At 44.8% G+C, this 26,534-nt stretch overlaps 1 protein-coding gene and 1 long non-coding RNA gene across 6 annotated transcripts in view; one reads left to right on the plus strand and one right to left on the minus strand.

Moving 5' to 3' along the window:
- Nucleotides 1-19,301, plus strand: part of LOC110355232 (uncharacterized) — a 151,489-nt gene extending 132,188 nt beyond the window's left edge. For both annotated transcript variants that reach the window (XR_010474624.1, XR_010474623.1), the window contains exons 2-5: nucleotides 5,046-5,172; nucleotides 6,609-6,643; nucleotides 10,362-10,502; nucleotides 16,040-19,301. This is a non-coding gene — a long non-coding RNA (uncharacterized LOC110355232). The remainder of the gene's footprint in view (nucleotides 1-5,045; nucleotides 5,173-6,608; nucleotides 6,644-10,361; nucleotides 10,503-16,039) is intronic.
- A 327-nt stretch (nucleotides 19,302-19,628) lies between these two features.
- The window catches only part of FGF12 (fibroblast growth factor 12), a 217,142-nt gene continuing 210,236 nt past the window's right edge, over nucleotides 19,629-26,534 (minus strand). For all 4 annotated transcript variants that reach the window (XM_065073636.1, XM_065073634.1, XM_065073635.1 and 1 more), the window contains one exon: nucleotides 19,629-20,158. In XM_065073636.1, the coding sequence (XP_064929708.1) occupies nucleotides 20,040-20,158 (119 nt within the window). In that variant the 3' untranslated portion in view covers nucleotides 19,629-20,039. The remainder of the gene's footprint in view (nucleotides 20,159-26,534) is intronic.

Raw genomic sequence — 26,534 nt, forward strand, 5'->3', positions numbered from 1 at the left:
TCAGGGTTCGCTCCCATCCAGAGCTGATGGAGCAGATGTGCGAGTGCGATAGCACCTCCTGAAAAACATCAAGTTTGTTCCTTTGCAGATGGCTTTTTTTTTTTAAACTTTTCTTCCTATGCTATTTTTACTCTGGTTTGAACTGGTGTTTAATTTGCCTCTTTACATTTCTTGCCTCTAATAGCAACTCTCTCTCATCTCACTGCTTTCCCTGATAATTTTTCCTCCTTCTTTGTTAGATGTCTGGTTTCTCATGTTGTCCTTTCTTCTCACCCTGTGTATTGAGTCTTGCACACTCCTCCTCACATACATTTTCCTGTATTATTTATCTGCGAAGCTCTTCAGGGCATGTTTGGTGGGTGTATTTACAAGGCAGGGGAGAAGGTCCCGATCCTGCCAGATGCTTGGACCATGGGCTCACCAAGAGCCATTTCCACAAATGGGGCAGATCCAGAGACTAATCTCTGCTAAACAAAGCCTCTGCAGGAGTCTTTTCCTTTTTATTGCAACAGTCCCATACCTTATTCCTGAGCTCCAGCCTACCTTCTCACCCACTGAACTTGCTCTTTTGCTTGGGTGTCTCAGTCTCATTATAAAGGCCTTCAGCCAGCTGTGGCATATCACAGGATGGGCTGGCTTAGTTTCTGAAACCTGGTGACAGCAGGTTCCTTCAGACAAGTGTATGGCTGTGAGTCTGTGGGACCATCCCCAGCCAATTCCCTGGCCAAGGTCTCTCCATTTTCTCTGGGGTTCTTGTCGACCCCATGGGTAGCTGCAAGGCTCCAAACTAACAGAAGCAGACAGAGGGAAGAAGGAAGGGTACAAATAAGGATATTGTTGGGTGACTCTAACTTCATCTGGGATTTAAGCTCCCATCCAGCCAGCTCGCTCATGCACGCATGTATTTTGGGTTTTCAAAGAGTGGGAGTAGTCTGGTAAAATTTTCCTTTTGTATTTTAAACTTCCCTTTCTCCTCCATCACCAAAAGTCTCTCCCTAACAGGAAAAGATCAGGAGATCTGCCAGATAAATGACCCCTTGCAGATTGAAAAAAAAAAATCATAATAATAATAACCAGAAGCCTGTTTAATTATTCTTGTATTGTTCAGAAATGCTAAGAGCCTGTCCGAGATGCAGATATTTAAATGCCCACCCAACCCCAAGTCCTGCCAGGCCCCCCATGAAGGACCTTTCCAAACCATTCTTGGTGATGTTGGCTCAACCTTCAGTGATGCTATGTCATTTGTCGGCGCAGGATGGTGCAGGACAAGCGGCACTGCAGCCACCTGCCCCGTGGGAACAGGACCTCCCATGGGAGAAGTCAGTGAGGTCCCATCACCTGTGGGATGGAGCTGGCTCCTGCCTTCACCAGTGTGGAGGCTGAGGTCTGACCCCCAACAATCATGAGCTGAACCAGACACAGTAGCTGTCCAGATGGTTAAGTGGGAATGTTTTTCCCGTTTCTGTAAGAGTTTTGAAGAATTTGTAAATTATTTTCTTGCTTGCTGTTTTGGAAGAGAAATTAAAATCTCAAGTCATTGACAGCAGGCTTGTAAAAGAAACCAGAAATCAGGAAAACCTCAATATTTCATCTTTGATTTTGTCTTTATAAGATTTTGTTTACTTCTTCAGAAGCCAAGAAATCAGTCAACATGCAGAATAAAAGTGTTTCTCATGAACAAAAAGGAAAAAAAGTTTCTTCTGTCTTCTATTTCTTACAAATGGCTTAAACTTTCAGCAAAGAAACATTAAAAAAATAAAAAAAAGAAACAAACTGGTGGGTGAGAGGAATGACTGATGACTGAAGGGGATAATGGGAGTGTGTTGTTCGTGCATACTGTATTATAAGCGGAAGCCTAAGAGTCAAACTAAAAGACATCCAATTAGTTAGCAACCTCTCAATTTAAGTACATTTTTTAAAGTCAAATAATAGCAGGAAGAAGCTGGACTTGCCACTGCCTCTGTCCAAAAATATCATTGTTGATTCTCACAGCATGGCCAGAGGCCAGCTGCTTTTGGGCTTTTAGCCACAGGGTGCATTTAAAAACCATTCTGTACTCCTGTTTTCTTGTCAGTCCAAGTGAAAATAGTTGTAAATAACCATTTTCAAGGTGCCCGTGTCCAAGCAGAGTGTGTTGTTGGGCTATCTGGGATTGATTGAAACAGGGAACAGAGAGGATGAGTAGCCCCAGAGCACTCAGACCTCTCCAGTGTCATCTTCTGCAAACATCTGCTCAAGCCTGAGGGAGGTTTCGCTGCTGGGATCAGGTTCTTCAACAAATGTGGGGAGGTTGTTTGAGGTTTGCACGCACACTAGTTGAAATCTGGCCAGTGCAATCATCTGATGGTGTCAGTTCACCACAGCCTTCTATAGGCTGGATGAAACTCCAAGGAAAGGACAAAGCCACCACACAGAGCTGTAGAAATACCCAGGTGAGGGAAGTAATTCTTCCAGGAAAGATTCTACCTGAGAGTGTTTGGCCATTGTTTCTTCCCATGGATCTAGGGATGGCTTTTGTGAGCACCCCGGATAACCTGATTGTGACAAGGCAACGTATGACCAGTGAAGTCCTCTTTTATTTCTTTTAAAATATCTCTGCAAGAAAATGTGTTGGGTTTTTGTTGTTGCTGTTGTTTTTGTTTGTTTGTTATTTGTGTGTTCTGGTTGTTGTTTTTGTGGGGGTTTGGGGTTTTTTTTCAGAGAAAAAAGACCTTTTTTTTTTTCTATTTTAGTCATACAGAAGGAGCAGGGAAGAGTGTTTCGGGTTTTTAAACCTTCTGTATTTTCTATAGGTATCGACATTTTCCATTGAAAATAAGACAGACAGCAATCAAGCAGTAGAAAGCCAGCTCTGATTAAAACCTGAGTATCTCAGCTGTTACACTAATTTCCTTTGCCCTGCAATCTGAAAAACATCTCTGTTGTGTGGGGCCCTTTTTCTATGGGGGTGGGATGTAGGTTCTGGTGGTGATTGTTAAATTACTCTATTAAAGCTGCTGCACTGCTCCACTCCAGCACTTGCTCCCACTTGCCACCATTTTTGTGGCACCTCTGGGGAGCTGGCACTGCCAGATCACGGGAAAATAGATACCAGATCCCTTTTATGTGCTTGTGGCATTTCTCTTGAGCTAGGGACTGAGGGCTACTCACAAAGTATAGGAGATGCAGTCAGAATGACCCTATTTAACTCCCTGCAAGGCTTGTGTTCCTGCAGAGTTTGTGTGCTCCATGTCCAGTTTCCCCTGCATGCTGAGGACCTGCTCCCCAGAAGAGCAGAAGCGTTTCCAGGCTTACTTCTATCCTTTCCTGTGAGCTACAGACTGGTTTAATCACGTCTCAGCACTCATGTATACATGTACTTATGGATATATATACACATTTGTAGCACGTGTCTGTATGCCTGTGACTGTGTGTACTCATACACACGCTCACACAAACTGTAGGTGGCACTTTGAGAATTAGCAAAGATGCTGCTGTGGCCTGTGCTGGGGCACGGCTCTGTGCACACCAAGCAAGGGGAAGGGGGAACAAAAAAATGGATCAGTTAATAGTGAGGAAGGCAGAGAGAGCGCAGAGGCTCCCTGGAAAAAATACCCCTCTCCTTCCTTGCACTCACGGGGACTGCGGCACTCAGCTGCTGACAGCCTCTTTAGGAGAGATGTGCCAATACCTGTACTTTTCTTTATGGTATGCTTTACTTATCTGCCTCAGAGGAGGACGCCTGCTGTACTTATCACCCCAGGAGTTCAGCTGGGTACAAACGTTAACCGACTGGAGAAGAAACAGCTTGCTCCAAAGGTTTTATCTTTGTTAGTACATAGCGAGCGAGTGCCAGGTGCAGATTATGCATTTACAGAGCTGCTGGGCCTCGCCTGCCTGAATTGTCAGGAGAGAAATTCAAACCACGGTGTGATCAATTTGCTGTCTGTCAGCAACTGGGAACTGAAGGGCAACCCTGGATCAATTCGTTCTTGGAGCACTGTCCTCATTTCAGAGATTGCCTCGGTTCTGCTGTGCTGTATTAACACTTCAGGTACTAGGTGTTAGACAGCTTTGTGTGTGTGCATGTGGGTATCACCTTCGCATGGTGTCTGACAGAGGGGTATAGGAATTTTTCACAAAACTTGCTCTCTATGTGTTTAATGCTGCTCTGTGTGAGATCAAGATTGGCCTCTTCAGTTGCATACCATAGCTCTACAACACACAGAGGGTCCCTTCTTCCATTGTACACAACAGATTTTAGGAGATTATTCTGTGTTTTCCATGAAGCTCTGAATGCCCCTGCAACGTGCATCACTGGGTGCAACACTAGAAAGTGATAACGGAGAAGAGTTTGCTGTGGTTGACAGTCTGAGAAGCTAAGAAATGTTTCTCAGCCTGTTGAAAGGTCATCACATGAAAACTTGCAATGATAGTGGCCTTTTCAGCATCTGGGAGAGGATCAGGGAATGTCACTATTAATTTTTAAAGAGGACTAAATGCCATAGAAGTCTGTAAGAGTGGGGGCATGATGGGAAGAGCTTTGATCATTTGTGTTTTGGAAGTTGTTACTCTCTTACTTGTTGGAGATGGCTTTAGGGTCCCCAAGGTGCCAGACTTTGAGTGTCTCACTTAAAGAGCTGCTTTCAGCTGGTGTGAAGTGGATCCCATTAGCACCTGAATAAACAACCACGGTAGGGGAGTGCCATTTCATGGGCATGTGGTGTATCCTCACCTTCTTTGTACTGAGATTTAGCAGCTGAAAAGGTAGAAATGTACTGGGACCACATACCTGTAAGCTACTGGCAGAGGCAGACTCCTCTCTACCAGCTGTTGGGCAAACTATTTCCATTCTTCTTTCTCACCCGTTTGTGCACTGACTGCTGCAAGTTTGGGTGAAGCAGGTTAAGCAGATGGACTTCTTTTCACCTAAGGCTTTAGTCCTTACTTATCATCCACCTTGGTGCTGTTGAGTCTCAAATTCTCTGCCTAGGGAAGTGAGCTGGATGTATGTATAATGTGGGCTTTACTTTACAGTCTTTCATTCTCTTTTCATCTTGTTTCAGATGGGTGCCATGAAGATGCCACTGTGTTAATCACGGTGTTTAAAGTGGAAGGCTGCATCTTGCCTGTGTCAGCATAAGTGAATGAATTTGCAGGGCTACCCAAGACCTTGTATGACAACAGTCCCAGGTAAATCTGCATTCATCATCAAAGGTATTCCTGTGAGTATTTGTCTAAGAAGGCTGCATTCCAAAAAGACATCAAGACTGATACACCCTCAGAATCACAGCTTCATCCTATCCCACTCTATCAAAACTTCTCTGGAGTTTTTTAATTATAACAAAAAACCCAGCTGTGTAAAATCCACAGCCTTATTTCTTTTTTCTTCCCCCCTGTCATCCCCTGCCAAACTCCCTTGAATATGACATCAGCTTAAGCACTGTTCATTTAGGATCTCCAGCTTTCAGTGCAGATAACAATGGAGCCAGGGAAGCGTGCTTTGTTAGCTTTGATTGTGTTCAGTGTGGTGCAGCACAACAACTGGAATAATTGAGATAATCTCTCAGTTTTATGGGAGGGGGGACATGATGCTGAAGCAGGGGGAAGAATCAAAAAGGAAGGAGAACCGGCAGCACAGGAGCAAGGGTGTTGTAACACAGGGACATTTTGGCAGCCAGCAGATTTCAACAGCTCTTTGGAGTACTTGCACCAGGTGAATCTGGTCCAGTTGTGACTGGAGGGCAGTGCAAGATACATTGTCACAGATTGTCTTTGTTGTAGACTCGTTTCCCCACGTATAAGATGGAGCCAATGTTCTTTGCTGGTTTTGAGGCCCAATTGGCTGCAATGTGAATGTGCTGGTGACTTTCATGCTGAAGATTCACAAACGGCTTTGAATAAATTCATTTCCAATCCTTGTTCATGAAGTCATCAGGGGGTCACAGTGTGGCAGCTCTGAGCAGCCGCTTCTTGGAGGAGGCAGAGGATGCTGCTCCTCTGAAATGCACTGTGAGATCTGCCTGTGCGCACAGGGACCTGTTAACCCAGGAGCATGCTGCAGGACCAGCCTTTCTTAAGCATTTGCACTGGTTTATCTTAATCAAAATCATTTATCTGAGATCAGAAAAAGCTGAAGCCTGCCCAGGTTTACACTGATGCAAAGGCTGTCTGCAAAACCAGCCAAGAAACAGTGGATCCTCCTCTTATCTCAGGCTTGCAGAGGATACAGTTGTCACTCCTTCCTTCCAGGACCAAGTATCTGTGAGGCTATTTTGAGATTTACGGAGGGGAAAGCAGCAAGTTACAACCTCATAACCATAGTAGTTGCAGAGTCTTGGAAATCAGTGGTGATGGTTATACTTCAGGGCTCTCAGCAAGGTGTTATTCCAGCCTTCAGTTCCATCTGACCTGACAATGACATCTTTCTGAATGGTAACTAGCACACCTGCAGCAGTTGCCTTCTGTTTCCAGCATTTGTCACCAGCCCCTTAAGCAAATGACAAGATTTTCCTGTTAGATCTTTAAAGGACTTTTCTAACCCAAACCATTCTGTGATTCTGCTTTCCCTCTTCATTGCTCTGCCATTCTTCCTTTCTCTACCAAAACTGATACACTTGTTTCTGCAGGTGTCTACAGCTCCTTAGCAGTTTCTGGATCTCAGGTAACTCTTGTAAGGCAGTCATATATATGCTAAAAGCAAAAAGGAACAGTCTGAAAAGTAAATTAAGGAGCCTGTTTTGGATGCAATGTATATATAACTATGTATTACAAAAACTCTAACATGCCATGGTAAACTTTACTTAACAGCTTGCTTAATCTCTACAAATGTTAACCTCCAGGTTTTTATTTACTGAGCTGGTGGTTTATGATGCTTTTGTCTAATTGAAATGTGTTCATTCATTCTCCAAGTGTCACTGCTAAGCATTTTACTGATATATAGCAAGAGAACTGAAAGGGATTTGCTTTCTTTCAGACTAAACTTGGGAGACAGATGGTGTTCAGAAAGTACAGATGTGGCAGCTTCTATTGCCTTCTTTATGGAGTCTTTCTTGCCAGCTAAGCACTTTTGTTTTCAAATGACAGAATGGTAATTTTCACAGGCACCATCAAAAAACAGCCAGGAGTGCAGGAAGAAGGAGATTTAGATTTGCACATTTTCAGCAATGAGGGCATTTGCTTCCAAAACCGGAGCTGGAGGTTGCTGGAGCCCAATTCACATTGTGTCTTGAGCTCAGGCCATAGTTTATAGAGCAGCAGTTTGGATAGTGCAATTCCTTCCCTTTCTTCACTGTTGCATTGCTTTCCTGAAGATTTCAAAGAGAACCTAATGGTTCAGTATTCTGTTACAGATGGGAAGACTGAGGCTCGGGGAAAGAATCTGAGCTGCACAGCATCATGAAGCAGAGGGAAGTCTGGGGATGGAGCCAAGGCAGCAGCGGGTACTAGACCCAGTCACTCCCCCAGGGACGAGGGGAGTGGAGAGTGAGCACAGGCAGACTTGGGGCTGCTGGTGGAAGCAGAACCCCAGAACTAGGTGGTGTTTATTCCGGTATTCAAATCCTTGTAGGTTGGGCAGATTCAGAACAGCAGATTTGTTAGCAATTATGCTTTTTTTTAATTTTTTTTCCCTAGAACAGCTCAGATGCTTGCGACGGTGCTATTTCCTTTGACGTTGTTAATATGCTGTTATTTACTATGGGGAGAAATTGTAAGACTATTTTGCATGGAGGATAACTAATCCTTTGAAACTCACTATTCTGGATTATCACAAAGGTAAAGAGCTCAGTAGAAATGGTGCAGTTCAACTCCTTCCATGTTAAGCTTCTTATGGGCAGTCTTACTGAGGTGTTACTGTGCACACCAGACAGGGCTATCCTAGGAGATGGGTCAGAGATTTTGTCTCAAGCAGCCCTTGGGACTCTGCTGCTACTGTGGATGCTTTTCACTACTAGCTAGTCACTGGCCACTGGCACTAAAAGCCCTGGGAAAACAGTGATAAAGAAGGCCAGTCCTGACTCCAGCCCATTTCTTAGAAGTTGTTCACTTTTCATAAGCTAGTGCTTTTAGCAGTGTAATTTAGAGAATGAAATCATAGCTGCCCTGAAACCCCTGGGAATTGTGCAAAGTGGGCTGTAGTTTCAGTCCAAAGCAGAATAGACCTCTCTGAAATACTACAAAATGTGAAATCTTGTCCATAAGCCTCCCTCACTTTTTAATTAAAATATTTATTTATTTATGTAAGGTGCTCTAGAAGCCAGTTTTCTTCCCTGGGAAGACAGCTGAGTCTGTGCTGCTTTCACACAGGGCCACTCTCCAAAACAGACTTGCTCCCTGCTCTTGACACCAAGCTGGCAGGACAGACGTGGTTGGAACAGGCTCCCTGGTGCATCCAGAACAGAGCTGAGCACAGCTGGCAGCTTTGACACAATGTTGCTAGGAAGTTTAGGCAGTTTATTTGCTGTCATGAAGACCAGGCATGCTGTCAGCAGGCCGCTGTCATGCAGACTACCTGTGGACACATGGCTGGGAGATCTCAGGATCTGCTGTGATCCTGGCTGTCCCTGTTACAGTTAGTTAGCAACAGTGCTAGAAATAGTCAGGGCAGCCATCTGTGGTACGATAACCCTGCCTCAGTGTATTCATAGTAGCTGCATAGCTTTAACATGCTTCTATTCACGGCTTGTTGTTAATTCTCATTCCTGATAACAGTCAACATAGAAAGTCTCTGATTCAGAGCAAAAGCCAACCTAGGACTGTGAGTCTCTCATTAATCTGATGGTGGCTAGAAATCTTCCACAGTCTCCTGATCTGACTGTTCTGTCTGCAGTGGGGACAGCAGATGCTGAGGACATGGCTTGACAATATGGATAAGATGACGAAGGGCTACCTGCTCTCCGCAGCAGTGGACCTGCTGCCAGCTGTCATTGTCAGCAATGTGCTCCCACCCTGTCCCTTGTGCCAGCACTGGCTCTTGGCTGCCCCTGGAGTGAGTTTCTTGAAGGGCTAAACCACCAAGTCATTTTCTTTAGGTTCAGTTCTTTGGACTAGCTCTGAGCTGGGCTCAGATAACAGGTGGTGTGAGCACCAGGGACAGCCCCAGCCCCAATTTGGCACCAGCTACTTGCCACGTCAGTTTAGCTGAATCCAAGATATGGGGACAAAGACTTTGCTGGTTTTCAACCAAACCTGACTTCAAACCCGTGGGTGGCTGCTGCAAAGATATGGAGTGAATTCGCTATTTGCTTTCAAAGGGCATGAGCTGTCTGCAGTAAATCAGGCAGGCTTTGCCTGTGACTCTTCCTGACAGTGCAGTCTCTCTTGCAAATCGTTCTGCTGTTAGGTGGCTATGGTTTCAATTTATCCAGCTTCTAACATATTTTGCTTTTTATCAGTTTAATTACAAGGGTCCCGCTGTTGTGCTGTCTGACTACAGAGTGCCAATTTAAGTGTCTACAACACTGAAAGTGCAGTGCCCCTATTCCCAGGCCCAAATCCCTCTGCCTCATGCAAGCACACTGTGTCGAACTAGATAAGTGGGTAAATGCTAAAAATTTAGCAATTTAGGATGCGTGCAAAGCTGCCAACTGGCAAGAACCCTCAGAGCGGTAAGATGAAACATTCTGAGTTACAGAACAAAATGTCTGCGCTGGGGTACTGAAATACACGTATTTAATATACTATTACTGAGGTTTAGTGGCAAACCAGAACGAAAGCTATTTAAACAAATCCTCGCTTCATGTAACATTGCTGTAGTCCAAGTCATTGCTCAGCATATCATGCAAGACAATATTATCCAGCTTTTGTTCAATACGAATTACTTTTCTGCTTCAAATAATAAGGACCATTTTTCAAAAAAATGGGTTTTTCTTAGACATTAGGGAAAATAGACTTAACAGACAATCAGAACTCTCTGTTGAGAAATTTGCTGTGAGGCAGGCACAAGTATAATAAAAGTAATTAAAAGTGAATGCTGATCATTTATTTACTGGGATAGTAACATAGTTAGAGATGTCAAAATTCTATTTTATCTGTATTGACATGAGTAGGCTTTTTGAAAGGGTTTCCATGTTTCCAGCAGTGAGACTTTAAATTTTCAGTGAGGCTGTGAGATGTGCAATGACTTTTCCATTGCAGTGGAGAGGAGGGCACACATTGGAATTTGGAGACAAGTGGGAGAGTTCAAGAGGAGTTCAGACAGAGGTCCAAGTCAGACTGGGGTCCTGTGTGAACACGAGTCTGCATTGCATCATGTAGGGATGGGTGTGAAAGTCACTTTGGCCGTCTCAACAATGTTAAGTACAATGAGTGTTAGACAATTACTCTTGTAGAGGAGACAAAGTGAGGTGCAACAGATCTGATGTTCAATCTACCTTCCTCAGGCAGGTTAATCAGGAAGGTGGAAGGTGGGAGAAATGCTGCAAAGAGCCTCCAGCTTCATCACAGACCTTGAACCCATGAGGAGCAGCCTGCAGCAGGAAGCCTCTGACTGGACATCAACTGATGCTTCGGTTTGAGGAGGGGTGAGGGAAAAATACTATGTCTCAGTAGCTGATGGGGCCCACAAGGAGTGTGACTGTCAGGGAGGGAGAGGACAAGGCAATCTCTGCTCCTGGGCCACTGCATCTGGTCAATGAATTTAGGGCACATGATACTGCACTGCTCCATGTGTTGTGGCAGTGAGGGGACCACGGCCATATGCTTTTAGTCACAGCTTGTCACCTCATCGGGTGCTCTCAGGTGCTGTGGGTGAGCTGTAGGGCCAAATCCCACCCTCACACCTTCTGTAAAGGGTGTGTAGAGTTGTTCTTCAGAGGCAAGCCATACCAACCCAGCTGTCACTGGATCTGCTCAGAAGTCCAGGGAAGGTGAGGGACAGGTGATGATGGTATCATCATGGAGCTTACTATGGAGCTCCTGCCACTGAAGAAATCTTATTCTAGTAGGGGAGTTGCATCGCATCCCAAAGCACCAAAGCATATATGTGCTTAGCAAACTCAAGCTCAGCTCCTTTCACAAACAAAAATAAATTGTTTCCATGCCTGCTCAGATTCTAAATTAGCAGGACAAACAGTCATTTAAAATGAATGATTTTGAGTCAGAGGAATACAAATCAGATAGTGTATTTCTTCTCACTGGAAGAATGCTGTTACACCAAAAAAAATATTACCTAGATTTTCAGTCTTCTATAGACTGGGCGAAAGATCTTCATTATAAAGTGTTCAACATAGACTATAACCAGTCCCGGCTCCTGACATCTGACATGTCCAGACATTGAGAGATCATTCCCTTTGGTGCTTTTACACATAGCAAGGGTTGCCAGCTACAGGGTTCACATCTTTATTTGGTTTGTGTGGAGCTGCACCCAGAAAGATTTTACCCCAGAATTCACCAATATGAGCTGTTTCTCTGCTCTGCTGTGCACTGCAGGGACACCAGCAGCTGCAGCAAAAGACAATGTCCAGGTATTGGCAGAGGGAAATGGGGGTGCAGGAGAAAGGGAGGAAGGAGTGCCTGCACTGTCCTGTCTTGAAGGGGAAACAGAGAAGAGGGACCAGGCAACATTAGCTGAAACTTCACACAAAGTAATTTGGAGACCTTTGTACAGCTCTGCCTCAACTGTTCCCAGCTCTCTTGAGCTGCAATTCCATCTTTTCTGCCATCCTTGTCAGCCTGGGCCAAAAAAATGTTTTTGCATGAAAGGAGGTTAGTAGGTGATCCTGATTCATAGCTGTTCTGAGAAAGGTTATAAGAAGTTACCCTCAGGCAAGTGTAGATGTGTGATGAACACATTACTCTAAAGGGAGCTCATAGCTTGATACAGATCTTTGGAAGCATCACTACCAAATTCCAGTTGTGCAAATTAAAACTCTGAACGCTTCAGGTCTGATTCAGACTGCTTCAGTCAACAGGAGCATCTCACTGCCTCCAGTGGGTTTTTGAGATGATCCTTATTGAATAAACAATCAAGAAATAAATATGTATCAAATTTGATTACCTGGTCTCCAGACGCTGGATGAACTCTCTGCTGCATCATGGAAATACAGCATTGGTTTGTGAAATACCAGCAAACCAGAGCAGCACTTCCATCACCCAGCTGGGTACCTCTGGCCAAGCTCATCTATGATTTCTGGTCCTAAGTCACTAGTTCCTGTTACACAAGAGTTAAGACTATGATTTACAATGGTCCTTTCTGTTTTTAATAATCTGTGATGAGGTCTTCTTTCGTGAACTCTAAGCAGCTGCAGGTACTGGTACCAGCTGGCAAATCTGCCCCACAACCAGTCACCCTTTCCACAAGTCACCATGTTTCTAAGACTGTCAAGATGCTGCCCTGAGATGATCCAAAGGATCTCTTTTATTTTAACAGCACAGCTGTTTGTTATTCTGTCCAGGAGCAGTAAAGCTATCAATTGTACAGAAGCAGAACATTTTAAAGCGCACTAAACAACAAATAATGCCCTGCTCAGGATATTAAAATATCACAAACCACAAATTTCCCAGTGTTATTGCTTTGTAGCTGACATCTGTGTGTTTTAGCACCCCAGTCTATAGACTGAGGGGGTGACATGTTCATCCTAAGCCTAGGGTAAAAAGGCTACACAAGATAGCCTTGTACAGTCTGCTTCCAGGCAGGAACTGTTTTTGAAGACCCTTTCTCTCCAATATACAGACTTAAAATCACTGCTGTGTTTGAATGACATGTCTTCTTTGCCCTAATGGTGCTAGGTACTGCTGGAAGTATCAGGTGGATCTTTGGCTGGTGTGTCTGTCGTAGACCACCTTACTAAGGAGAGGATGTCTGCAGCCTCATTTTTGGGCCCATCTGCTGTTATCAGAGGTGTCTGCAGGGTCAGATCCATCCAGACATCACGTGTACTGTTACAAGGGGTGTTACTGAGGAGATAAGAGGAGAACAAGTCTATAGGCATCGATAGATAGACAGACTCTCCCCCAAAAAGAAAAGTTACGCTTGTGGTTTGTCCTTCTCAGTCCTTCAGCCAGCAAAAAAATGCTGGTCACACCATTAGATAAAATCCTACAGATGCAGAAAAGAGGAGCTTCCCTTAAGTTAAGATAGAGGATGAGTGGTATCATCTGGCATTAAGGGAGATATTTTGGAGACAAATTCCCCTGCTCTGTGGAAAGATATTGCATATGGCTTTGGGGAACAGGAGAAGTGGCACATAGCAAATATAAGGTCTGTATTTTACCACCAAGAATCTCTGTTATTTCCTGTGATTCCCTGACACTGTGTAATAATTTTCTAGCCCTGAAAATGATGGTCATGGTTTGATAAAAGGTACAACTCATCAGTATGTGCAGAAGCATCTGCAAAATCCAGATGGGAAAATGACCTTGGCTTCTGCAGTTAAAGAGAAAATGAGGCTTGGGCCAGATTAATTCCCAGGGTTGCATATTGATTTCACTGGAGTTGCCCTGAGGTGAGGGTGAGTTCAATTCTCAACTCTCTAAAGTTTCCAAAACAAAGCAAAGTCCAGGTGGGTAGCAGTATGAAGCTGGTGAGGCTTGGTTGGTTGGTTGGTTTTTGTTTGGTTGGTTTTATTCCAGTTGTTTTAGTACAGCCTACCATGCTTTAAAATCTATTTCTGGTGATCTGTAAGAACAGACAATTGCTTTACAAAGAAAAAGTAAAGCCTTCACCTGGAACCAGCTCATACTGCCTTTGGAAATATTTCACTTCATTGATGAGATTGTATTTGAAGTACCCCCAGCTTTCACTCTCAGGACTGTATCAATTTAGTCTTTCTCTGAAGCCACCACCTGCTGATGCGTTTGCAGAAGCTTCTCCCAAGGAACATATTTCTTAACAGGAAAATGGTTTTACTGAATTAATAATAGATAGGCTCAAGCTGCAACAGCTGAAGTTAAATTTCTACATGGATGTGGACTCCAAAGTTTGAGCATGTCTACAGTTAGGTTATTGTGCTCCTTGGCAATCAGATATAGCCAATACTTAACGTTTTCTTGTTTAAAATGGTATCGCTTTATAAAAGGCCCAGTCAATCCTACAGATGGAATAAGATTCAGAAATAGTCCAGTTTTTGTATTTGGAGATTCAGGAAAAGAAAGGCAGGCACAGGATTTAGAAGTTGGGTTTGGTTTTATAGTGAAAAATATGAAAGGGGAATCAAAAAATGGTGAATTTGAACTAGACCATGGAAAATTTAGGTTTCTGAGTCCACATGGTGAGCTTTCCCTGGGAAGATTTGATTACACACCCTGACTGCACAGTTTGAATTCAGATTTATGTCCTACCTTGCAGCCCTTTGACCCTGCTGGGAGAATCGCTTGAACTTGCTGGTGAAGAGCAAGCATTGCAGTGTTCTAAATGTGATCTTGTGAAAGCTCATTACATACTTACATGAAAACTATGCATCTAGAGCCTAGAGGAATTTTTGTAGAGGTATCACTGAGCTGGGAATCACCAGAGCATCCATCTTTTCGTTAGATAATGGTTCCTGTTTCCACACCAGAAATCAATGTTTTTCCAGTGTGTTTCTCCCTATTAGTTGTGCTTTCTGTTCTGTCTGATAGCAGGAAGCATAGAAAATAGTTAAAATTAAAAATGAAGATAGTGCGAAGTAAAACACACCTCTTTTTGATCTTCAAATTGAGTTAGTGTCAAGCAAAACTTGTGCTCTCTGTACTGGCTTGCCTATTTGTTTAATGGTGAATTGAGTGGAACTATTTCATTTGCCAGCTTGTGCAATAAGTTGGAAAATACAATTAATAAGATGCAGTGTCGGAGTCACAGTACTAAGTCACTCCTCCAAGGCACAGTCAGATCAGAATCCCTTTGCCTCTGCAGGGTCCCGTTATCATTTGATCAGACCATTTTATAGGCCAAAATGCTGCGATCCTTATGACATCCCTGCAGCAGGGCTGGCTGCTGGTGGTTGGAGCACCCTGGGCACAGACAAGGGACAGCAAAACAGGAGGGCTGACACCTCTGTGCCTCAGATTTTGGGTTCTTGCTATGGGGTCTGCACACATCAGGTCTTTGGAAGCAGAATTGTCAAGGACATTAAACCTTGTTTTCTTGTCTTTTCTGGCATGTCTGGAGGAGATGTGTGACGTTTTGGGGATGACTCTGTGAGGAGCCCCTCTGGGTTGGGCCATCAGCTGAAAGCCCCAGCGGGGTACTTGGCTTGGGATCCCACTGCTGCCCAAACAGAAACTGCTCTGCCTTGTTTGGACTAGGATGCCCCAAGGACTCAGCAAGGACAACCTCCCAGGGAAACTTTGACCCCTGAGAAAGAAAAGCATCGCTGCATGCAGGACCCAAGTCAGGAGCTGGATATAGACACTTAAACGTCACCAAAGTCCTAGTTTAGGGACTGATGCCAAGATGGAGCCATTGATTGCTTTTCTTCTTGCAATTTTTCTCAGAGCTCAAGGAACTGAAATTCACCACAGCCTTAATTTCCGAAAGACATTAAGTCTCACATACTTGGACTTTCACAATGTCATTTAATTTGACTGTCTGACCAATATCTTCCTCCTTCCCTGTGCTGCCCCTTTGGTTTTGTATCAAGCAATGGGAAAGAAGGATGGTAACCAGCTACCTAAGATGCAGATTACACGCAAGGTTAGCACGGCAGAAGCATATTGCCTTCTTCTACCAGCTCTGCTCAGTATTTAAGCTGATATACTTAGTTCCCATGGGGAAAATTGTACTAGAATAGAAAAAGGCACAGCATGCAGCTATTATTGGGGCAGTGGTTGTAATGAACATGGAAAATGGAACAATATATAACCCATTCTTAATAGACTCTTGGGAGGGTTATCCTCCGCTTCTCCTCAGATCCCATACCCAGACACTTTTTTTTTTTTTGGTAATAATTGATGACGCCTTTTTTTTTGAGAGAGAGAGAAAGCATGCGCCCGGATCCATTTGTATTGCTCAATAAATATTAATGGTATTTCCCAAAGATGAATTATCCCAATCCCCGCACCAGAGTGTGGTTTGAATAAAACACATCGCTGCTTTTCTTTTTCCAACCAGCTGTTTGACCAGAGTTCTTGTCTTTTCCAGAAGTCCACAAAAGGTCAAATCTTTCTGCACTGATCCTCCAGTTGCCTCAGGTGGGAATGCTCTGGAGCTTGTGTGAGCTCCTTGCACCGTAACAACCTGTAGTGTTTGAACTGGTGAAATGAGTCCTGGAGCCATGCTGACTGAGATCTCCTTTGCCAAGGAGAAGGTGCCTGAAGTCCAAGAGGGAAGCAGGCTGGGAAGATGTCCAACTCTCTGCATGCAGCAGTTACGCAAGTATCACAAAAAGAAATGCTCTCTCCTGAAATGGTAGTTACTCAGCTTTAACTTTGTGGCCACGAAGGTTTGAGATGTTGATATACTTAAATGTGATGCTAAAAACGCATCAGCCTGGCTACAGGGTTGTGTTTTTTCTGGTATTTGATCAAGGTGCCTAGGTAGAACATGGGGAAATTGGTTGATGGCAGGATTGTTGCTTACCACTCAAAGCAGAGCAGTCTGCTCCGTGCTGGTGTGGAGGATGTAAGCCTTGCTGCCTTCTACTCCATGAAAACAGCTTTCAGTTACCCTGAAGGCTAAAGCATTAGTGGTGGGAGAGGGAAGAGTTGAATGTCATGGAAACCTCTCTTCCTCACTGAGGAAGCGCAGTGGTGTTATATTTATTTTACTCATAGGTGCTTGCAGTGGGTCATCTCATAGCAGTGACTAAAGATTTTGTTGCAGTTTTGGGAGAGGAATCTAGTCCTAAAGACACACACACTTTTTTCTTTTCTTGTCTTTTTTTTTTTCCTCCCCTCTTGGGGTGCTCTCTAGTTTGTGAGGGAGCTGAAATGTAGGTGATGGATTCTATCAGATGGAGTGTGGGGAATGTTCCTGATCTGAATATGAATTAGTGATCTTGCCCTACTGTTGTGGAACTAGGGGATTGGAGGAGTGCAGGAGTCTCTTGACTCTCAGCATGACTGGGAGCCCCAGATAAACCTCGTTGGTCTGTGATGTTGGCACACAGGTGTTGGGGGCCTGTGTGTCCCTATAGCATGGAGGGACTGCCTGTTAAGTGCAGCACTTAGGTGGCAGCGCCATGGTTAAGAGTCTCTTTATTTCAAGGTTTCAGCTTTGCTCAGAGTGTGGCAATGATGTCTTTCTGGTATGGTGATGCTCATGGTGCACGATCAGTGCAGTTTAAGATGTGAAGGTGTGAAGTGAGGCCCGTGACAGCTTGAAGGATTGTGTGGAGCTCTGTCAGCCAGATCCTGAGCACAAACAAAAAAATGCTGTTGACAGACAACTTTCATGAATTGCTTTGTTGAGTGCTAGCTTCATTTTATAGCACATTGTCACATGCCAGTGCTGATTCTTGTGGCGTAACTTGCTGGCACAGTATGGTGTGCTGGTATGTTGGTGGCTTGGTTAGTTCAGAGACCTGCTAGCTCAACGTGTTGGTCGTGAAGCTCTACTTCTTTGAATGCCATCTCTCCGATAAGTAAGCAGCCCCCCTACACCCCTTAATTTGGGGTGCTCTCTAGTTTGTGAGGGAGCTGAAATGTAGGTGATGGATTCTATCAGATGGAGTGTGGGGAATGTTCCTGATCTGAATATGAATTAGTGATCTTACCCTACTGTTGTGGAACTAGGGGATCGGAGGAGTGCAGGAGTCTCTTGACTCTCAGCATGACTGGGAGCCCCAGATAAACCTCGTTGGTCTGTGCTGTTGGCACACAGGTGTTGGTGGCTTGTGTGTCCCTATAGCATGGAGGAACTGCCTGTTAAGTGCAGCACTTAGGTGGCAGAGCCATGGTTAAGAGTCTCTTTATTTCAAGGTTTCAGCTTTTCAAAACACAAAAGGCTATACTTGAAATTCAGTTCTTCATGCTGATCCTGGGCGTTTTCCATAACCTTGAAATCTGGCTCTCTCCTTAGCTTTCCCTGCTCCCTCTGTGCCTGTATGGAGCTGCTCACCAATCCCTGCCACACATCAGTGCCAGCATGTGCCGTGGGGCTGGCGCTGCCGGGGTCAGCAGGGAGCATCACAGCCAGCGCAGGCACTCCTCACCTCCTGCAGCCACAACAGCAACGAAGCCTTAAGATTTAAGGTACTATTTGATATTTTGTGTATGCCGATAATTTATGTATGACTCAAACACTCCCATGTGGGTTTTTAGCAGCAATGCTTTAGGCTGTTTCCCCTTGTATAATGAGCATTTCTGTCCTACTCACCCCTCTCCATGGCCTTGGACATTGGCTTATTCATTTTGCTTTACGCCTCACAGTGCCTGTTTTTTCTAACAGCAACCATATCACCTCTGTGGTTCGCTGGTTCCGCCTGTAGGCCCTGGTTGCCTGAAGAGGTGAAAAACTGAAGTTAATGTGTATGGGCAGAGAAGAGGCATCTGCCCTTATCTCCCTGTTGAGTCACCATTCCTGCAGGTGTTTAAAAGATGCATAGATGAGGTTCTTAGGGACATGGTTTAAAGGCAGACTGGGCGGTGGTAACAGTTGGACTCGATCCTTTCTCAACCAAAATGAGTCTATCACAGCAAGGGTGCGTGGCTCATCACTGAGCCCCGGGCTACAAGTAAAGGAAGAGCTGGACAGAGAGACTGCAAATCCCAAATGCCCTAGTTGGTGCAGGTGGGCTCATGGCTGAGCGTCCCACACCCCAATGCCCTCTTCCTTGCCTTTCCCTGTCTCTGAATTTGTTACCTCCAAAGTGTTTCTCCAGCACCTGCAGCCGCGGCACCCACAAGACACAGACCCCAAAGCCATTCCCAGGTTTCTGCAGCACCTCAGGGGTTCTCAGCCCATAACAGCTTTGGCAGTGGCAAGGCTTTGGAGTTGTTCGATATCGGCTTTGAAAATGTGTAAAATGAAATGTGTGGGGAGCCATAACACTTAGGGAGAGCCCAGCTGCTAGAAGGAACCAGCAGCATCTCCATGCCCTGGCACAGCTGGACATGCACAACCACCCACATTCCCTGTAGCTGCCCCCTCCCCTGCACACCCCACCTGCTCCCTCCCCACACCCCTCTTTCCATGACTGAAATCCCTGCCACCCCCTCACATACCACATGCCTTGTCATTTCCATCTGACAGCAAGAATTTTAGCAGTGTTTCTTGCTCTGTTCTGTATTTTAAAGCAAGCAGCCATCTCTCCTTCCCTTTATCTTCTAACTCTCCCCTAATAAATATGATTACTTCATCCTGCGAGACCTGAAAACCCATTTCCAAAATTCCCCTGGCAACTAATACAGTAAAATAAGCCTATAAATATAAATAATTGTGATAAAAAGGCATAAAATGCCCGACTTGGGTCAAACATACTCACACATTGATACTAGCAACAAATAACTACACAGTGTTTGAATGGAGATGGCAAAAGCTGAATACAGAGTAGCTAGTTTGTTGCCTATAACTGCCAGACTCCTAATTCGGACAGGCCATATTTTATTGATAGCAGAGCAAACAGAGACATAATCCACCCCTACCTTTCCTGCTTTGTAAAATATCCCATCCATCCCCAGGGAAACAGGGATGGAAAAAACAGTGGTGTGAATGTGAGGTGAAAGTATAAGATGGCAAGCACAGTCCCAGGCTGTGTTTCCCCTGTGTTTCTCGCACATCATATGCTAAGTTCAATTTTCCAAAAGCTTTGTTTTATTTTTAAAGGTAACATCTTTATTGTTATTATTATTATATTTATTAGTACTTATTATTATTATTATTATGCAGAGATGAAATTTTTTCCCTCTTTGATCAGAGCAAACAGTTTGCTTTTGAAAATGTTAATGGAGTCCTGATTTAAAACATTTTTTTTCTTCACTTTTTTGTTGTTGTTGTTTTTGTTTTTTAAAACGTTGCAACAGGCAGGATCTGGGATTCAATTTCTTCGTCCTACACAAAGAAAGATTCTGGAGTTCGGACTCCTAGCCACTACCGGTAGGTCCTGCCTTGCTCTGTTGTTGTCGTCTCAGTGTGGTTTTGCCAGGTGGGGTGGGTGGTGGGTGGGAGGGGAGGAGTTGGAAGGAGGGAGGGTATTTGTCAGCTATGTCGAGTCTTGGTTAACAACTTTGCCTCCATTCATGGTTGGTGTCCCTGAACTTTTTCTTGAGCGTCCTTGTTTTTCTCCAATTTCATGCAGCGATGGCTCTCTGTACATGCACACTGCAAAGAGAAAAGACACCTGTTAACAGCCCTGAAGTCACAGACGTTAGTGGCCATTAGTGGCCTGTTCTCAGCACTTGTTATTTTTACACCTGTAAATCATGAGAGACAGCCAAGGCTGTGCACAGACAACAGGGATGAGTTCATAGACAGCAAGCCAGGAGCTCTGTGTGGTTACCTGGCCGCACCTGAGAATGGGGTGAATGGAGGGTACCTTCTATCCAGACCCTGATTGAGCAATGTGCCCCCTACAAAAACGTACTTGCTGGAGCCTAGACAGCTCGAGAAAGAAATGTCTACTCAAGGCACAGCACATCCCCCTGTCCTGTGCAACATAAAGCATTTATCAACTCACCATCTCGCACCAAAGGGATCAGCTCTGATGAGCTCATCGCAAACGTGGTGGGGTGCATATGTGATTGAAATAGTGGGACAACTCAAGGGCAGGCATATTGGAGTTCAGAACTTGAAGTAGGTCCAGACTGCTAAATGTCATGCCTGGATCTTTGCAAAAATTAGGATAGAAAGAAACGATTGTGTACTGCTTCATTTTGTAAAGCTGTCACAAGCAATGACACAGAGCTCAAACACAGGGATAGAGCACATCAGGTTTTGGTTCTGGGTAATCAAGAAGAACAAAATTTCAAATATTATCTGAAGAAATGAAAAAAATACCCTACGTACAAAAAGGCGATGTGAGCACTTCTTATAAATATAACCTCCACTGATTTGCAAATAAATCCTGGCAATTAGAGCCAGGCTACAAATGACATTATTGCTCTGCATTTTACTCCTAGCTAGATAAACAGTTATAGCAGTGTGCAACAATACAGGACAGAGATAAAGTGCAGTCAACTGTGTATTAATAGGAGGGATATTACATTGAATATATGAGCAGTGGAAAAACATTACTTTTCCCTTAGAGCATTTTTCAGGCAAGCCTTTCCAAGCAGTTTAAACAAACACAGACTAGCTGGGCCTCCCAGTGTGGCTGCAAGGTAGGTACTGTTCTGCAAAATGTTATTGCTACTAGAGCCATTTTTTTTTATGAAAATGTAAAAAAAAAAAAAAAAAGAATGACTTATCCCTTGGGTCTGGACCAGGATGAGCAATGCCAGGATTGCCTGTCAGCTGCCCAGACTACCGGTGCTGTCTGAATGCTGCAAGTGTAGCAGGGTTGCAAAAGAAGGAAAAGGGACCTCGCGTCCTCTGTCAGCCGCTGAGCTGCCCTTCATACCTTGAGTGTTGCTCAACAGCCTGGTGATGGTGAATTTGCCTGTTGCTGTGAAATACCTAGCAAACTCTTGAAAAAGTTAACAGCTGAGGAAAACCTGTGTTCTTGTGCCTTCTTAGCCTGAGTTGCAGAGCCTTTTGATGACAATGAGGATGTACATCACTCCTGTGACCGACCTTATTTGCTGACATTACATTTGCCCAGCAGGGGTGGGTATTTGTGCTGGCACTACCCCAACGTCCCACATGCCAAGAAGTTCTGCCTTAAGTGCAGTGTTGTCTTCACCCTGAGCTTCCTGGTCCCAAGCTGGAGCTGAAGTGATCCCCATTAGCTCTTCCCTCAGGCAGCTGCATGTACTAACTTCATCTTACTTGCATTAATCTCCAGGACCCTGTTGGGCTGGGCCAAATGTTTAACCATAAGGGTTAAGCCTGAGCAAAGGCCACAGCAGCAGCACCACAGCACGTTGCCTTTCTTCAGCTCCCTGCCATTCATCATGGCCTTTGGACAAAAATACTGAGCTGCTAACAAGGCCCACAGAGTAATGAATAGAAATCAGGCTACAGAAATAAACAACATTTGGTGCTAAAAATTAAGAAAGCCCTGTACCTAGCAAGCAGGGCAGGAATTATAAGTTTATCTTCCAGTCTACAAGTACTAATATGGGGCATGGCTGGAGGCTGCTCACATTGTGCTTTTCACACAGCACTATCAAAGCTTCTGTACCATGCCAGAAAAATCTGTAGCAGCATAGGACAAGTGTATTTTCAGGATTTAGATACACTTACAGTACCAGTGTATAAAGTATTTATATGGCATCAAGCACAAGGTAGTGCCTGCATATCCCCCTGCACAAGAGGCTTGTGTGCATGTGCTAAGCTCCGGCCATCGCTCAGAAGTGGCTGAAAACTTACCTGCATGGGGCAGGGAATACACAGAGACACACAGGGTTTGTGTGCACACAGCCGCACATGCGTGGGACTTTAAGGACAGTGTGATGTGTTGTACAACACAAGCTCCTGGACTGCAGTTTGTTACTCCTTGTACTGAGGAAGCTTGAGTATGACTCATGCACAGAGATGTTAGTCATGGGCTGGAGAGGGGGTGTCTGCAAATGGACTGTTGTGACTGCCCAGCTCTTCCTGGCTTCAAACTAAATCTTTGTGGTTCAGGACCAACACTCACTGACAGGTCTGTTTAGGGTTCCTGTGTGTGCATTTGTGACGCACTGTTCCTGTCCTGCAGCAAGGTAAAGTTGCAGCAGTGTGACAGTTGGCACACCCAGACGCCTGGGAGGTCTGCTGGTGCACACAGCACAAGGCAGCTTTGGAAGGATGAGCAATTTGGCTAGAACAAGCACCCCCTCCTGCTTTGCCTTGCTTCTCCCACCCACCCACACCCACACACCAAGCCAAATACAGCCCTTAACGTCTGGAAACCAAGCTAATGCTTTGGAGCTTCAATCAGATAATCAGCTCCTATGTCCCAGATTCTAATCAACACATCCATATTCATGCTTTAATTGGAAAGTGCCATTAGCTTGATCTGCTGAAGAGCCACAGGCATAAATGGAAGGGGGTGAGCAGCAGCGGGGCTGTGCCGATGTCTGTTTCTTGCGGCTTTTGATTCCCTGTTTCCCCGTTAACCAGCAGTGCCTGCCATTCGCACACTCAAGGAAACAATTCTGCACAAAGAAATAACTCACAAATTAGGCAGGAAGGAGACTGGAGGTACAAGCAGGGGGAAGGGGGCAGTAGGGAGCACTCTTCCTGAAGGTGAAGGCATGGGGGGTGCTGCCTGTCACCCAAGAACAGCTCCATCCTTCACCTGCGTACTGGCACAGGATCTCAGCCTCATTTCTGCTTCTTGGCACACCACCCACACGGTGAAACCAAAAATCACCCTCTGTGGTTTCCCTCGGCATCAGGGACTGCCTGAATTTGGGAAGAACACACCCTTTTTGTATCCTGACCCCCGTATTTCTCACCTTACATATACTCCATCCATCCAGCTTCACTCCTGGCTTTCCCTGCCACAGGCTCAAATGAGTTACGAGGAATCAAATTTTTCCTAAAAGTTGCTGTTTAGCAGGTGGGCAGGTCATTATCCCGGCAGGATGACGGCATGTCCTGACGGCAGCCTGGACCAGAGTCCGGGCTGGGCACACACCTGCGGGCAGGCAGCTCCGAGACAGGCTCTTTTCCCTGATGGATGCCACAGCTCAGGGTATCTGCAGTAGCAGCTGCATTCGCTAATGCTTCGGTGGAGAGAATTGTCTGAGCAGCAGCTAGGGGCAGGAGGGAGCAAGTGATTATGCACCCTCGTTTTCTGCCTCTAATTACTGTGTTCTAAACCCAGTCCCAGATGATGCATTTCAGAGACATTTGACCTCACATCTATCTGGCAGCTAAATCTGCAGGATGCTCTCAGATGGAATCACTGTTGGTTAAGGTAAGAAATGCAGCACAAGATGACAAAAAGCCAAGCAAAAGCATGGTTAAAATACATTGCATTTGACATCTAATAAGATGATTAGGAGTTTGATAGATGAACAAGTGAGTTAGTGTGGGATTGAAAACACACCAAAGCCTGCCCACCCAAAAGAGAAGCTGTGTTAACAAAGACAAAGAGTGTGGGGTTTGTCTTTTTTTTTCCTAAGAACACTTTTTAGAATGTTTTGTGGCTTCAGGTGATACCTTTACAGCATTTTTACTAGGCCTGCCACATCTTCCTACTCAACAGTGTCTTGTACTCCTTTGCAACATCTCAGGGCTCTGCTTTAACAAAACGGGGATGTTGCATCCCTGGGAAAACACTCTGGGAAAGATTCAGCTGCTGTTACTTGTTTGTCCATCATGAATCACTACAGACACTTAAAGAGACTGAAACTGCTTCAAAAGATTATTTGGTGGGCAAGTGACAATCATTATACTCAGCTAATTTCTTGTGCAGTCTGGTTCAATTTGTATGTCTGCACTTCAAGGGCTCATTTAGCTTGAATGATCAGTGATCAGAAATAATAATATCAAAAGAAATATGTTGCGTATATGTATTTTTAACTAAAAATGGTGTGACACAGTACATTAGCTGCTGCCTGCCAGGCTGTTTGCCTTGGCTTTGCCTGTGCACAGATGGGAGAGGAACTTAACGTTTCCCCTGTTATTACTTAGTAAGTTTTCTGCGGTTTTATATTGATTAAGCTTAATGCTATTTCCAAAAAACAAACAAATCCTACCTACACTAAACCAAAATACCCCTCCTCCTAACCAGATCTGAAAATTTTTCCAGTTGTTATCTACTGACTTTTGCACAGAAAACTTCAAGCACCCTGGCAATCTACAGGAGTGAAAACAGTCAGTGAGATTAGCACAGCATAAAGCTGTAGCTGCTAAAAGCCATAGATAACACACATTCATACAGATACCACTGTAGATGTATGCACACGTATGCACATGTTGTCCTTAGGAATTATCTGGGAGGATATTTCATATTTATTAATTTACTGGCCATTTGCAACTTCAAATAGAGGACTTCTCAATTCAGAAAGCAGTATGAAGCAACAGGAGTCAAAAGAGCTCTGGGAGGAACCTGGACTTTCTCATGTTGCCTTTCCCTGCGAACACTCTCTTCACTAAGCTGCCACATAATTTTTCTGCACACAGCAAACAACTGGAAAGTTTAATCTCAGAGATAATTGCCATTGAAGTGGTGGGTGAAGTGATTCCTAGCAATGCATGTAACACCTCTACTTCCCAGGGGACCAGATTCCTCCTGGCATACATCACTGTGTCAGCCATCATGTGGCAGGGATAATGCTGCTGGAAACCTGGGTGAGTTACTGCAAATGAAAGCTGCAACGTATTGGCCTGAATAAACAGCAAACCCCACACTCTGGGACATGCCACAGCATTAGCAAAAGGGACATGCAAATACAGCAGGGGAGTGCTTCGAATACTTCCTTAGAGTCACGACAAAGAGAAAGAAGCTGCTAAAACAGAGAAGGAATTTCCTCCTTTCTGTAACATGTCTTATTGCAAGCTCTGCTTGTGGAGACTTTGAAAGGTACAGCACAGAAAAGTCACGTGGAGCTGAGCGCATTTTACTCCAACACTCCCCACAAGCCTCTGCTACCTACAATGAATCTTAGGCTTGGGAACAGAGTCCTCTGTCTGGAGTCACAGTCCCAGACAGCTGAATGCTTTGGGAAGCTGACACGTGCCTCGACTTGGGAGACTGCCAGCCCTTTGATGCAGCACTGCTCACAGAGGCTGACTGCAAAGCATGTGGAGGAGGGAAGGGGTGGAGGAGCCCTTAATTTGGCTGCCAACTTCCAAAGTGCTCACTCGCTCAGAAGGTTATGTGACAGCTGTGATTGAAGCAAGTGTGGGAGGATGCAACTGCAGGAAAGGGAAGGGAAGCTCTCAGGCTGGGCTGGGTTTTACAAAATGAAAGCCCGAGTGGCATTTGCTGCAATGAGAACTCTGCTGTGGGTCTGACACCTCTATTAAGGCAAAGCTTTCCATGAGGAGAGCCACAGGAATGGCCTAGTTTAATGCAGAAGACAACTATTGAGCCATTCAGCAGATGCCACGCATGCTACATCAAAAAGAAACCTCAATTCAAAAGAACACGCTGATCAGTGCCAACACCCAGCCAGGCAGCAAAGAAATACCAGAAGGAGCTGGAAACCCAGCTATGAAAGCAAGTACTTGCAAAAGACTCCCCTCCCAGTCAAGACAGAAGAGGAGACAGAAGAGAAGCTGGTGATCGACCCTATGCCTGAAGCAACATTTGTTCCTCAGCAAAACTCAGTGAGGACTTAGGGCACCAATTCCACTAATGCCTCAGATAAACAAGAAAAGGTTCCCGGCTGCAGAAAAGCTGTTGAAAACAAGCACAGGACAAGAGGCTACAGGCCATTCTCTGCTCTAGCAATATCTCCATCTCCAGTGCAAAGGCCACAGATACTCTGGGAATGCTGAACTGAATTTCTCTCATCGTGCTTTGCTTCAGTGGTCCAACAGATTTCAGCCTGCATTTCTGAACCGGCCTTTCACTCAAATACACACACATGCTCATCTGCCTCTGCACCTTAGCTGGGAAGCTGTTAAAACAGCTACTAATGCATGGACTTAGCTGTAG

Source organism: Columba livia, chromosome 9 (genome assembly GCF_036013475.1).
Source record: "Columba livia isolate bColLiv1 breed racing homer chromosome 9, bColLiv1.pat.W.v2, whole genome shotgun sequence".
NCBI classification, from domain to species: domain Eukaryota; kingdom Metazoa; phylum Chordata; class Aves; order Columbiformes; family Columbidae; genus Columba; species Columba livia.